The sequence below is a fragment of the Ranitomeya variabilis genome, chromosome 6 (genome assembly GCF_051348905.1).
Source record: "Ranitomeya variabilis isolate aRanVar5 chromosome 6, aRanVar5.hap1, whole genome shotgun sequence".
NCBI lineage: Eukaryota > Metazoa > Chordata > Amphibia > Anura > Dendrobatidae > Ranitomeya > Ranitomeya variabilis.
Window position 1 is genome coordinate 450253815 of NC_135237.1, and position 14406 is coordinate 450268220.

The 14406-nt window shown below is 42.4% G+C and overlaps 1 protein-coding gene across 2 annotated transcripts in view; it reads right to left on the reverse strand.

The window, feature by feature from the left end:
• Positions 1–7703: 7703 nt before the first annotated feature.
• Positions 7704–14406, reverse strand: part of ALKAL1 (ALK and LTK ligand 1) — a 241715-nt gene continuing 235012 nt past the window's right edge. For both annotated transcript variants that reach the window (XM_077270489.1, XM_077270488.1), the window contains 3 exons: positions 11821–11904; positions 11182–11258; positions 7704–7930 (listed from right to left, as the gene is read on the reverse strand). In XM_077270489.1, coding sequence (XP_077126604.1) covers positions 11194–11258; positions 11821–11904 — 149 coding nt within the window. In that variant the 3' untranslated portion in view covers positions 7704–7930; positions 11182–11193. The remainder of the gene's footprint in view (positions 7931–11181; positions 11259–11820; positions 11905–14406) is intronic.

Consider the following 14406-nt stretch of genomic DNA (forward strand, 5'->3'; position numbering starts at 1 on the left):
AACTAGACCCCCCAAGGAACTCATCTAGAGGCATAGTGAGCACTTTAAACCCCCAGGTGCTTCACAAATTGATCCGCAAAAATGAAAAAGTACTTTTTTTTCACACAAAATTTCTTTTAGCCTCAATTCTTTCATTTTCACATGGGCAACAGGATAAAATGGATCCTAAAATTTGTTGGGCAATTTCTCCTGAGTATGCTGATACCTCATATGTGGGGGTAAACCACTGTTTGGGTGCACGGCAAGGCTCGGAAGGGGAGGCGTGCCATTTGACTTTTTGAATGGAAAATTAGCTCCAATCGTTAGCGGACACCATGTCGCGTTTGGAGAGCCCCTGTGTGCCTAAACATTGGAGCTCCCCTACAAGTGACCCCATTTTGGAAACTAGACCCCCCAAGGAACTTATCTAGATGCATAGTGAGCACTTATAACCCCCAGGTGCTTCACAGAAGTTTATAACGCAGAGCCGTGAAAATAAAAAAATAATTTTTCTTTCCTCAAAAATGATTTTTAGCCCAGAATTTTTTATTTTCCCAAGGGTTATAGGAGAAATTGGACCCCAAATGTTGTTGTCCAGTTTGTCCTGAGTACGATGATACCCCATATGTGGGGGTAAACCACTGTTTGGGCGCACGGCAGGGCTCGGAAGGGAAGGCACGCCATTTGGCTTTTTGAATGGAAAATTAGCTCCAATCATTAGCGGACACCATGTCGCGTTTGGAGAGCCCCTGTGTGCCTAAACAGTAGGAACTCCCCACAAGTGACTCCATTTTGGAAACTAGACCCCCAAGGGAACTTATCTAGATGTGTGGTGAGCACTTTGAACCCCCAAGTGCTTCACAGAAGTTTATAACGCAGAGCCGTGAAAATAATAAATGTGTTTCCTTTCCTCAAAAATATTTTTTTAGCCCAGAATTTTTTATTTTTGCAAGAGTAACAGGAGAAATTGGACCCCAAAAGTTGTTGTCCAGTTTCTCCTGAGTACGCTGATACCCCATATGTGGGGGTAAACCACTGTTTTGGCACACGTCGGGGTTCGGAAGGGAAGTAGTGACGTTTTGAAATGCAGACTTTGATGGAATGCTCTGCGGGCATCAGGTTGCGTTTGCAGAGCCCCTGATGTGCCTAAACAGTAGGAACTCCCCACAAGTGACTCCATTTTGGAAACTAGACCCCCAAGGGAACTTATCTAGATGTGTGGTGAGCACTTTGAACCCCCAAGTGCTTCACAGAAGTTTATAACGCAGAGCCGTGAAAATAATAAATGTGTTTCCTTTCCTCAAAAATATTTTTTTAGCCCAGAATTTTTTATTTTTGCAAGAGTAACAGGAGAAATTGGACCCCAAAAGTTGTTGTCCAGTTTCTCCTGAGTACGCTGATACCCAATATGTGGGGGTAAACCACTGTTTGGGCACATGCCGGGGCTCGGAAGGGAAGTAGTGACGTTTTGGAATGCAGACTTTGATGGAATGGTCTGCGGGCATCATGTTATGTTTGCAGAGCCCCTGATATGCCTAAACAGTAGAAACCCCCCACAAGTGACCCCATTTTGGAATCTAGACCCCCCAAGAAACTTATCTAGATGTGTGGTGAGCACGTTCAACCCCCAAGTGCTTCACAGAAGTTTACAACGCAGAGCCGTGAAAATAAAAAATCATTTTTCTTTCCTCAAAAAAGATGTTTTAGCAAGCAATTTTTTATTTTCACAAGGGTAACAGGAGAATTTGGACCCCAATATTTGTTGCCCAGTTTGTTGTGAGTACGCTGATACCCCATATGTGGGGGTAAACCACTGTTTGGGCGCACGTCAGGGCTCGGAAGGGAAGTAGTGACATTTGAAATGCAGACTTTGATGGAATGGTCTGCGGGCGTCCCATTGCATTTGCAGAGCCCCTGATGTGCCTAAACAGTAGAAACACCCCACAAGTGACCCCATTTTGGAAACTAGACCCCCGAAGGAACATATCTAGATGTGTGGTGAGCACTTTCAACCCCCAAGTGCTTCACAGAAGTTTATAACGCAGAGCCGTGAAAATAAAAAATAATTGTTCTTTCCTCAAAAATTATGTTTTAGCAAGTAATTTTTTATTTTTGCAAGGGTAACAGGAGAAATTGGACCCCAACAGTTTTTGCCCAGTTTGTCCTGAGTACGCTGGTACCCCAAATGTGGGGGTAAACCACTGTTTGGGCGCACGTCGGGGCTTGGAAGGGCGGGAGCACCATTTGACTTTTTAAACGCAAGATTGGCTGGAATCAATGGTGGCGCCATGTTGCGTTTGGAGACCCCTGATGTGCCTAAACAGTGGAAACCCCTCAATTCTAACTTCAACACTAACCCCAACACACCCCTAATCCTAATCCCAACTGTAGCCATAACCCTAATCACAACCCTAACCCCAACACACCCCTAACCACAACCCTAACCGCAACACACCCGTAACCCTAATTCCAACCCTAATCCTAACCCTAATCCCAACCGTAACCCTAATCCCAACCCTAACCACAACTGTAACCCCAACACACCCCTAACCCTATCCGTAACCCTAACCACAAGCCTAATCTTAACCCTATTTCAAACCCTAGCCCTAATTCCAACCCTAACTCTAATTCCAACCCTAACCCTAAGGCTATGTGCCCACGTTGCGGATTCGTGTGAGATTTTTCCGCACGATTTTTGAAAAATCTGCAGGTAAAAGGCACTGCGTTTTACCTGCGGATTTACAGCAGATTTCCAGTGTTTTTTTGTGCGGATTTCACCTGCGGATTCCTATTGAGGAACAGGTGTAAAATGCTGCGGAATCCGCACAAAGAATTGACATGCTGCGGAAAATACAACGCAGCGTTTCTGCACGGAATTTTCCGCACCATGGGCACAGCGGATTTGGTTTTCCTTAGGTGTACATGGTACTGTAAACCTGATGGAAAACTGCTTCGAATTCGCAGCGGCCAATCCGCTGCGGATCCGCGGCCAATCCGCTGCGGATCCGCGGCCAATCCGCTGCGGATCCGCTGCGGATCCGCTGCCAATCCGCTGCGGATCCGCGGCCGATCCGCTGCCAATCCGCTGCGGATCCGCGGCCAATCCGCTGCGGATCCGCTGCCAATCCGCTGCGGATCCGCTGCCAATCCGCTGCGGATCCGCGGCCGATCCGCTGCCGATCCGCTGCGGATCCGCTGCCGATCCGCTGCCGATCCGCTGCGGATCCGCTGTGTATCCGCTGCCGATCCGCGGCCGATCCGCTGCGGATCCGCTGTGTATCCGCTGCCGATCCGCGGCCGATCCGCTGCGGATCCGCTGTGTATCCGCTGCGGATCCGCGGCCGATCCGCTGCGGATCCGCGGCCAAATCCGCACTGTGTGCACATGCCATAACCCTAACCCTACCCCTAACCCTAACCCTACCCCTAGTTCTAGTTCTAACCCTAGTTCTAACCCTAACCCTAGTGGAAAAAAAATATATTTATATTTTCTTTATTTTATTATTGTCCCTACCTATGGGGGTGATAAAGGGGGGGGTTTACTTATTATTTTTTTATTTTGATCGCTGTGATAGAACCTACCACAGCGATCAAAATGTACTTTGCCGGCCGGCAGATGCGGCGGGCGCACTGTGCATGCGCCCGCCATTTTGGAAGATGGCGGCGCCCAGGGAGAAGACGGACCGACTTCGGGAGGCTCGGTAAGTATGAGGGGGTGGTGGGGGGGTGGATCGGAGCACAGGGGGGGGATCGGAGGACCGGGGGAGCGGACAGGAGCACGGGGGAGCGGACAGGAGCACGGGGGAGCGGACAGGGGGACGGAGGGGGGTACCGGAGAGAACGGAGGACTGGGGAGGAGATCGGGGGCGGTGGGGGGGGGGGCAGAACATGATTTCCAGCCATGGCAGATGCTATTGCAGCATCGGCCATGGCTGGATTGCAATATGTCACCACTTTCATAGGTGAAATATTGCAAATTGCTCTGATTGGCTGTTGCACTTTCAACAGCCAATCAGAGCGATCGTAGCCACGTGGGGGCAAAGCCACCCCCCCTGGGCTGAAGTACAACTCCCCCTCTCCCTGCAGATCGGGTAAAATAGGAGTTAACCCTTTCACTCGATCTGCAGGGATGCGATCATTCCATGACGCCACATAGGCGTCATGGGTCGGATTGGCACCGACTTTCATGACGCCTACGTGGCGTCAAAGGTCGGGAAGGGGTTAATAAAAAGAATGTTGAAAGAAAGAGAATCTATGGGAAGACTTGAAAATTGCTTTTTACTGATGCTCTCTATCTAATCTCACTGAGCTAGCGCTAGTTTGCAAAGAAGAATGGTCAAAAATTTCAGCCTCTAGATGTGTAAAGCTGGCAGAGACAGACCCCAAAGCATTTGCATTGAAAAGTGGTCTTATAAAATGTATTGACTCAAAAGGGCTGAATATAATGCACACCTAGTGGGTGTACAGACCCCTTTTGGGATGAAAATTCCTACTAACAGATTACCCGAATGGTAAATAGACCCAATTAAGGGGTTGCATTAAAACTTGACTTTTATTATATTATCTTTAAAAAGTAGTAGAGTTTTAAAATTACAATAGTGAGCCTGTATTTCTCTTCTTAATCCAGACTCAAATGTTTTAAGAGTCCTATAGTCCTATAGTCCTAGAGTTGCTGATTAAACGGCAAAGTATACACTGTCCTACCTATACCATGGCTGCAGCCCATGGATTATTACAGCATCATTTGGATAACTATCTTTCATAAAGTGCACAGATATCACTACAGCTAACTAAAATCAACACATAGCCTGCACCACTTTTTAAAGAGAATACAATAGAAAACAAGTTTTAATAAATCTTTTTAATTGGGTTTATTTATCCTTCAGGTAATCTGTTAGTAGGAGTATGATTGAACATCACAATTTTCAAATTTAAATTTTTTAAATAATTAGTAAACCATGTATAATTTCCTTTACATTTCACAAATACTCAACTTAGTGTTGGTATGTCACAGGAGATATATCTGGAGATGAGCGGTTCAGGCAAAATTAGATTTCACCTGTTTGTGTGGATTTCTCTTTGAATTTTATATCAGTTATCATGCTCTGGTTTCTTACCCCAGGCACCACAGCATAATAATTGTAAGATATAAAAAATAAAAAAGTCATTATATTCATATCACCAATCACCTCTCTAGTACCTTCATTCCTCACCATCACCCATCCAGTCCTCTTCACAACTTTTGATTCCCTGCCACTCAGAATGAGAGACCTGGGAGGGTTTTGTGCTAGAGCAAAGAAGCTCATGATATCATAACATCATGAAGTACGCCTTGACCTTATGTGAACATGTCTATAACCACCCCGGGACTTGTTAGAGCGGGAAGTCCCAGCTTAGCATGAGAGACTCAGAGATTTCAGCTTGAGCGGCGATCAAAAGATGGAACAACAACTGGATGGATGATGGTGAGGAGAAAAGGGACTGGAGATTTGAGCAGTGATGAAAGCATAGGGTTATTTTTTTGTTTTTAACTGTTTTATGACCCTTTATGGCTCAGCCAGCATGGAAGTGATTTACAAAAAATTTGGTCGAATGTGGATTCTTGTAAAGTGCAAGTGGAATTCTATTGTACTTGAATATATTTGCTCACCTCTAATCCGAAAAAAGTCAAGTAATTATGGAAATCATAGGGTCAATAAATACTGTATGATAATAATATGCAAAATACAGTACATGATTATTGAACCCAAATTTTCAAACCATCTAGATTTATTTAGTATTGAGATTGAGCGCTGCATGCAGAAATCGCAGCACTTATATGCCTTGGCTGCTATTAATGGTTGTCTGATGAATGCTATGCCACGCTGAATGAACTTGGGCACTCAAACCATCAAGATCTGCTGTTGGCATCTCCCTTTGCAATTGTCAATCAATGTCACAGAAGTGGTCAATGGAAGTGAAGTTCAGTGAATGCACAGGCCAGGGTAGCAATATAGATAAAGCAGACTGTCACAGTAACATGAGCAAAATGTGGCCTTGTGTCCTGTTAAAAAACATGTCTATCGATTATGTGATTTCCATAATTCCATTATCTGTCCTCCTCCTCCTTGATTTTGAAAGTTCGATGCTGAAAAGTGTGTCTATGTATGCATTATACATATACATACACATGCAACTCCAAGTTAATCACACTTCTGGGAAATCAACCTGTCCAATTATGAAGCAACACCGATTGTGAATCAATTTATCCTGCTGCTGTGCAAATGGAACAGACAACAGGTAGAAATTACAAGCAATTAGCAAGGCAACACCTATAAAGGAGTGGTTTTGCAGGGGGTGATCGCAGTAGCATGAAGCGGTGTCTACAACCCACAGAAGTTACTCAAGTAGTGCAGCTCATCTATGATGGCACATCAATGTGAGCTGTGGCAAGAATGGTAGCTGTGTCTGTCAGCACAGTGTCCAGAGCATGGAGCAGATACCAGAAGACAGACCAGTATACCAGGAGATATTGGGGGAGTATAGGAGGGTAACAATCCATCAGCAGGACCACTACCTTCTACTTCCACAAAGGAGGAGCAGCAGCGCTAGAACCATGCAAAATGTGCTCCAGCAGGCCACTAACATTCATATGTCAGCTTAAACTGTCAGAAACAGACTCCATAAGAGAGGTATGAGGGCATGAAGTCCACAAGTGGGTGTTGTGCTTACAGTCCAACATCATGCAGGACGATTAGCATTTGCAGAGAACACCAAGATTGGCAGATTTGACATTTGCACCCTGTGCTCTTCATGGATGAGAACAGGTTAATACTGAGCACATGTGACAGATGTACCAGAGTCTGGAGATGCCGTGGAGCTACATTCTGCTGCCTGCAACATCCTCTTACATCACAGTGGGTCAGTAATGGTGTGGGGGGCATTTCTTTGGAGTGCTGCATTGCCCTCCATGTACTAGTCAGAGGTACCCTAACTGCCATTAGGTACCAACATGACAATGCTAGGTCTACTATAGCTGAAGTGTGTCATCAGTTCCTGCTTGATGAAGTCACTGATGCTATGGACTGGCCTGCCCATTCCCCAGACCTGAATCCAATCGAACACATCTGGGACACCATATCTTGTTTCATCCACCAACACCATATAGCGCCACAGACTGTCCAGGAGTTGACTGATGCTTTAATCCAGGTCTGGGAGGAGATCCCTCAGGAGAACATCCGCCACCTCAACAATAGCATTCCCAGGCATTGTAGGGAGGTCATACAGGCACGTGGAGGTCACACACACTATTGAGCATCATTTCTTTGTCTTGAGGCATGTCCACTGAAGTTGTAATAGCCTGTAATTTGATTTTCCACTTTGATTTTGAGTATCATGCCAAATCCAGACCTCTATGGGATATTAAATTTGATTTACCTTGATCATTTTTTATGTTTTATTGTTCCAACACATTCCATTATGTAATGAATAAAGATTTGCAACTGGAATATTCCATTCTGTGATTTCTCTGATGTGGTATTTAGTGTTCCCTTTATTTTTGTTGAGCAGTGTATATAAATGTATATATATATTTTATTATTACTATTATTTTTTTTTTTTCCATTTCAAATTAATGCAAAATAAAAAAATATTGAAGTCACATATTTAGTAACAATGAAATATGTTAGATAGCAAATTATAAGGAAAAAAGAACAGACTCTGCAAGTGGTTATAATATATATTTAGTATATCATTAGTAAATATTATATACAACGTATTTAAATAAATAGCTAAATTTCTTTTCGGCCCTGGGCAGTGCGATAAAAAATGTTTTATTCACATGACTATGGAATGTTCAACTTAAAGAAAAGGATGCTTTTATGAGAAAACAGTAACTCAGATCATCATGGTATAGACGTCCGATTTCAAGGCACATTCTTGGCAAATCAGAGTTCTGTTTTAGTAGGTCAGATCTACAACGGAAAGCATAAAAATATACAGTTATATACAAACTTTGTATCTGGAAATATACTGATAATTTAGTAATTTATTACATATACCAAATACTTATTTTTTTATTTTTGCTCTTATAAGTTTTCAGAAATGGACTACAGCACAAAATAAAAAAAACAGAAGAAATGAAATGTTTGCTTACATTATCGCTATCCTACTTTTCTAGAATAAGAATACTTCAAAGAAAATCCGACAGCGGGGTCAACATTAACTATTTATATTGCTGCATTTGGATTTTACCTGTGATTTCAGGCAATGCCATTGTTTGGGGAAAGTTCACAGAATATCGCAATTATCATGTTTGCAAGGTTTTTTTCTCTGCATATTTTCTTATGAATAGGATTAGTCCAGAAATCGTGGGCTACAAGTATAGGTGTGGCTGAAGTAATCTACCTGAAATCTAAAGGCCCCGTCTCACATAGCGAGATCGCTAGCGAGATCGCTGCTGAGTCACTAGTTTTGTGACGCAACAGCGACCTCAGTAGCGATCTCGCTATGTGTGACACGTACCAGCGATCAGGCCCCTGCTGCGAGATCGCTGGTCGTGTCGGAATGGCCTGGACCTTTTTTTGGTCGTTGAGGCCCCGCTGACATTGCTGAATCGGTGTGTGTGACACCGATCCAGCGATGTCTTCACTGGTAACCAGGGTAAACATCGGGTTACTAAGCGCAGGGCCGCGCTTAGTAACCCGATGTTTACCCTGGTTACCAGCGTAAATGTAAAAAAAAAAAAAACAATACATACTCGCCTTCTGATGTCCGTCAGGTCCCTTGCCGTCTGCTTCCTGCTCTCACTGACTGCCGGCCGTACAGTGAGAAGTGAGAGCACAGCAGTGACGTCACCGCTGCGCTCTGCTCTCAGTGTACGGCGGCTCAGTCAGAGCAGGAAGCAGACGGCAAGGGACCTGGACACCGAAAGGCGAGTATGTAGTGTTTGTTTTTTTGGTAACCAGGGTAAACATCGGGTTACTAAGCGCGGCCCTGCGCTTAGTAACCCGATGTTTACCCTGGTTACCCGGGTGCTGCAGGGGGACTTCGGCATCGTTGAAGACAGTTTCAACGATGCCGAACTCGTTCCCCTGATCGTTGGTCGCTGGGGAGAGCTGTCTGTGTGACAGCTCCCCAGCGACCACACAACGACTTACCAACGATCACGGCCAGGTCGTATCGCTGGTCGTGATCGTTGGTAAATCGCTAAGTGAGACAGGGCCTTAAATCCAACTGACTCTCAAGAACACAGCAATTTCAAGCTCAACTGACCCACGTGCTAAAATCTTGCAGTCACACAGTGCATGCCTCAGAAATCTGTGAGATGTGCACTTCTATATCCCACAGATGCTCATGAACAGCGAGACTCTGTGCAAGTGCAGTGTAACCGCAATTCTCTGGTGTGTAGGTCCACTGAACATGCGAAGTCGCTGTGTTCATGGGCATCAGTGGGATTTATAATTCAAAAGGAGAGTGTTAGGGCAGATCATAGTCCTCAGTGCTCATGCTATCGAGAGATTGGGAAGTAGCGTATGTGTTTTGAATTAGTCCTATGCATATGAACAGTCAGAGAAAAACAGCTAAAAGACAAATGTAGCCATGCAATTAGTTAATAGGTGTCGATACTGCTGTCAGGTTCCCATTTAGATCTTGATTGCAAAATTATGTTTCAAATAACTGTAATTAATTAATCAGAGTGGAATTTGAAATAGTGAAAAAATAGGTACGGTAAATTGCAAGCTAAACTAATTGCCTAAAATATGGTTTTATGGTATTCATCTGTGATGTACTAATTTACTGAATGACAATCCTCACAAAGTAGCTATGTAGTTTTGCATCTGTTATGCATCTGCTCTGACAAACTTATCAAAAAGTCAGGAACAGCTAATATTTTTCATGCACAAGTTCGAAAACCATATTAAATCATAAAGATGGTGAGTGAATTTTGTCTAAAGCCAAAAATACTGATGAATAAGCAAATCACTGTGAACTCCAAAATTATAATATTCTGTACAAGTTCCAAAAATCTCACAGGACACAACCACTTTTTTCATTGTCATCTTCTAAAACCGGACAAATACACTAGATGGCTGTTGGACGAATGATGTTTCGGCCAATCTTCAGCCAACAGCCATCTTAGCTGAATCTCCCATACACACAGGAGCTCTTGTTCGGACAAGAGGTCTTGTATTATCTATGAGAAAGCCGTCAACTAACACGTTGGTAGGTATCTTATCTCAGGGAGAACAAACCAATCTACAGTCCAAAATCAGACACGCATAATCCACATCTCTTTCCACCATCAGTTGGTCGGCAAAGAATATCGTTTAGATGCTGGCGTACCCACTGAGCTTCTGAAGCAGAAGACATTCATAAGAAAACGCAGGTGATGTTTTTCCTGAGGCATTTTCTTTTCCACCTTTTTGGTCTTTTTTGCAGTGGCCTTGTTCCCGTTGTCAGATTCAAAACTTTTTAACTTTATATTTAAACTAGCATGCCTGAAAAATGTTCAGTCATGACTTTTGAAGCCAGTGGCAGTTAAAAGAAGCTCAAAAAGACTGAAAATATTGCATTGATGTGTTTCATATATTAAATCTTCCTAATACATATATATAGCTATATATTTAGCTTTTCAGGTGGATTTCAAGAGGAATCTGCCTGAAACAGAAGTTAATTTATAAAATTTATTGATAAACCTATATGTGAATTACATACGTCTTTTGTATTTTTTATCTGTTGAATTTGCATTTATAAAAAACTAGTAGGAAAAATCTGTAAATGAAAAACATATTTATCAGAAGAGAAACTGTCCAGTTGCAGATTTCAAAAACGCAATTCAGGTTAGTTTACGCAGTGTTAAAAGGATCATGTGCGTGAGACTTCGAGATATCCCATACAATTTAATGGAACTTCAAGACACTGCAATTTTTGCATACCGGAACCATGCAGCTGAAAAAATGTACAGTAGAGGTTTTTTAAGGGGGACACACCACTGTCATTTATTTGAGTCAAAGCCAGAGTGGATCCAGCAGGAAGAAATATAATTCCCTTATTCATGTTTCCCATTCCCTTTGAATCCACTTCTGGCATTGACTCAAAAAACTGTTGTGTGCCATTTTGAAAAAAAACTAAATTCAGTTTATTTTAATTTTACATCATATACATAGAACAAAGAACATATTACATAGTACAAAAAATAGAAAAGAAATGTAGATTTACTTACAACATTAACTTTTTAGGGTTGTGAGCATAACGGGCTCTTGGCCATCCGTGTTAGCAGCCTTGCACATCTTTTAAAATCTGTACGAAGATAAAAAAACATAAACAGGCATAAGAACGAGACTTTTGAAAATCATATTAAGTACACTGCAGTGTTCCCCAAGTCCGGTCCTCAAGAGCCACCAACAGGTCATGTTTTTAAGATTTCCTTGGTATTGCCCAGGTGATGGAATTAATGCCTGTGCAGGTGATGCAATTATCACCTGGGCAATACTAAGGAAATCCTGAAACATGACCTGTTGGTGGCTCCTGAGGACCGGAGTTGGGGAACACTGAAGTACAAATATAGGAAATCCTCTTTTCACATATCATAACCTTCTTTTCATGAATGAAGATCCTTAGAATAGCTGACCATGCCAGGGGAATATATCAGCATTGTCTAAAACAGTTTGTGCTCATCTGAAATCCACTAGTAAAAAAAAAATTGTCTGGTAACTTCCACACATTTACTGAACAAAAGAGTCTTGCAAATCGGAAAACTGAGAAATGTGCTTAAATTGATTTGTTGTTACAGAATTGTAGTGATTAGTAGGTATCCAAAGCAGAATTTATTATTCTGTACATTTTATGTCAGTCTACTTACGAATTGGTGTTGAACAGTCTTTTGTGTTGTGGTAAAGTCGATAGAATTGCTTGCTGCATTCTGCTGAGACTACTACTGGACCTTCTGGAGATAACAGTAAAATAATTATTAGCCACACGTTTTGCTGGATTGGGAAACCCACTGCCTACAAAATGTACTGCAAGAAATTGTCAGCAAAGAAATCTGCCTTGTTATTAATCTCTAATCACCATTTGAAGTTTTCTGCTAATTAGATTTCGGTGCACAGGGGCCGGACTGTGCACTAGGGCTGCTCCTCTCTGTCTGAGATTCCCCGGCCCCTCCGCCTGTCTCCGGTCTGGGAATCTCCTGACTCCTCTGTTTAAAATTTCAGCAATGACCTTTCATTCACTGACAGGAGAAAGGGCTGGGGAATAATAGACAAGGAGGAGAAGACCGAGCGCACACACCGGCCCTTGTGCACCGAAATCAAAAGAGCAGAAAACTTCAAAAGGTGATTACAGAAGAACAAAGCAAATTTCTCCAACAATGGTATCAATGTAAGTAGTATTACAGCACCATTACAGCTATGTCTTTACTTTATATTACAAAATTGTGATGACAGGTTCTCTTTAATTACATTTTCCATTCACTTACATTTTCCATCCACTCATTAACGGTGTATGGAATTTAGCTAAGGGATAAATTTTCCTGTCCACTATTCTTTTTAAATTCCTTTAAAATTTTCAGAATGACTAAAGGTACCGTCACACTCAGCGACGCTGCAGCGATATAGACAACGAGTCGATCGCTGCAGCGTTGCTGTTTAGGTCGCTGTAGAGATGTCAAACACAGCAGCTCCAGAACGATGCAGGAGCGATCCTGTGACGTAGCGGTGACTCACTTATCGTTCTCACAGGTCGTTAGCTCCATGTAAAACATTGATGATATCGTTGCTTTTGCTGTCAAACACGACGATACACGCCGACCTGACGACCAAATAAAGTTCTGGACTTCTAGCTCCGACCAGCGATATCACAGCAGGATCCAGATCACTGCTGCGTGTCAAACACAATGAGATCGCTATCCAGGACGCTGCAACGTCACGGATCGCTGTCGTTCTCATTGTAAAGTTGCTGAGTGTGAAGGTACCTTTAGTCTCATAACAAAGACTACCCTAATCCCTAATCAAGATAAAACATGGCACAGCAGAACTGCCTTTTCTGGTCATTCAATGTTGGAATCATGAAACCATGGGAAAGTATAAACTTTCATTTTACTTTCTATAAATCCTGATAAATTCCTTTCAGGAAAAAAAATAATAAAAAAAATCTTGCAATTTGAAATATGAAAACATACTTCGATGTCATCCTTGCATAACAACTTGGAAGTGTTGAAAGAGCAAAAAAATGCAGTTCACACAACTGTTTTCTGGATATAGGTGTAACATAGTAACATAAAAAATCAGCAGAAAATTGGGAACTTAAAACTTAACATTTAATATTAACATTAAAATATCACAACACAACACACATAGAAATCAGAACTCCCAGCAGGGCTAAACCATTTTGATGATTTTTGAGGGATCAATAATCTTGTTTATTTTTTGTGCTGCTTATCTAACATAGTAACATAGTAACATAGTTAGCAAGGCTGAAAAAAGACATTTGTCCATCCAGTTCAGCCTATGTTCCATCACAATAAATCCCCAGATCTACGTCCTTCTAAAGAACCTAATAACTGCAAGATACAATATTGTTATGCTCCAAAAAGACATCCAGGCCTCTCTTGAACCCCTCAACTGAGTTCGCCATCACCACCTCCTCAGGCAAGGAATTCCAGATTCTCACTGCCCTAACAATAAAGAATCCTCTTCTATGTTGGTGGAAAAACTTTCGGTCCTCCAGACACAGAGAATGCCCGCTTGTGACCGTCACCTTCATTGGTATAAACAGATCCTAGGAGAGATATTTGTATTGTCCCCTTATATACTGATACATGGTTATTAGATTGCTCCTCAGTCTTCTTTTTCTAGACTAAATAATCCTAATTTTGCTAATCTCTCTGGGTATTGTAGTTCCCCATCCCCTTTATTAATTCTGTTGCCCTCCTTTGTACTCGCTCTAGTTCCATTATATCCTTCCTGAGCACCGGTGCCCAAAACTGTACACAAGACTGTGCAGTTTAACCAGGGATTTGTACAGAGGCAGTATAATGCTCTCATCATGTGTATCCAGACCTCTTTTAATGCACCCCATGATCCTGTTTGCCTTGGCAGCTGCTGCCTGGCACTGGCTGCTCCAAGTAAGTTTATCATTAACTAGGATCCCCAAGTCCTTCTCCCTGTCAGATTTACCCAGTGGTTTCCCGTTCAGTGTGTAATGGTGATATTGATTCCTTCTTCCCATGTGTATAACCTTACATTTATCATTGTTAAACCACATCTGCCACCTTTCGGCCCAAGTTTCCAACTTATCCAGATCCATCTGTAGCAGAATACTATCTTCTCTTGTATTGACTGCTTTACATAGTTTTGTATCATCTGCAAATATCAATATTTTACTGTGTAAACCTTCCACCAGATCGTTAATAAATAGATCACACACAGATTAGATTGAGGGATTGTCT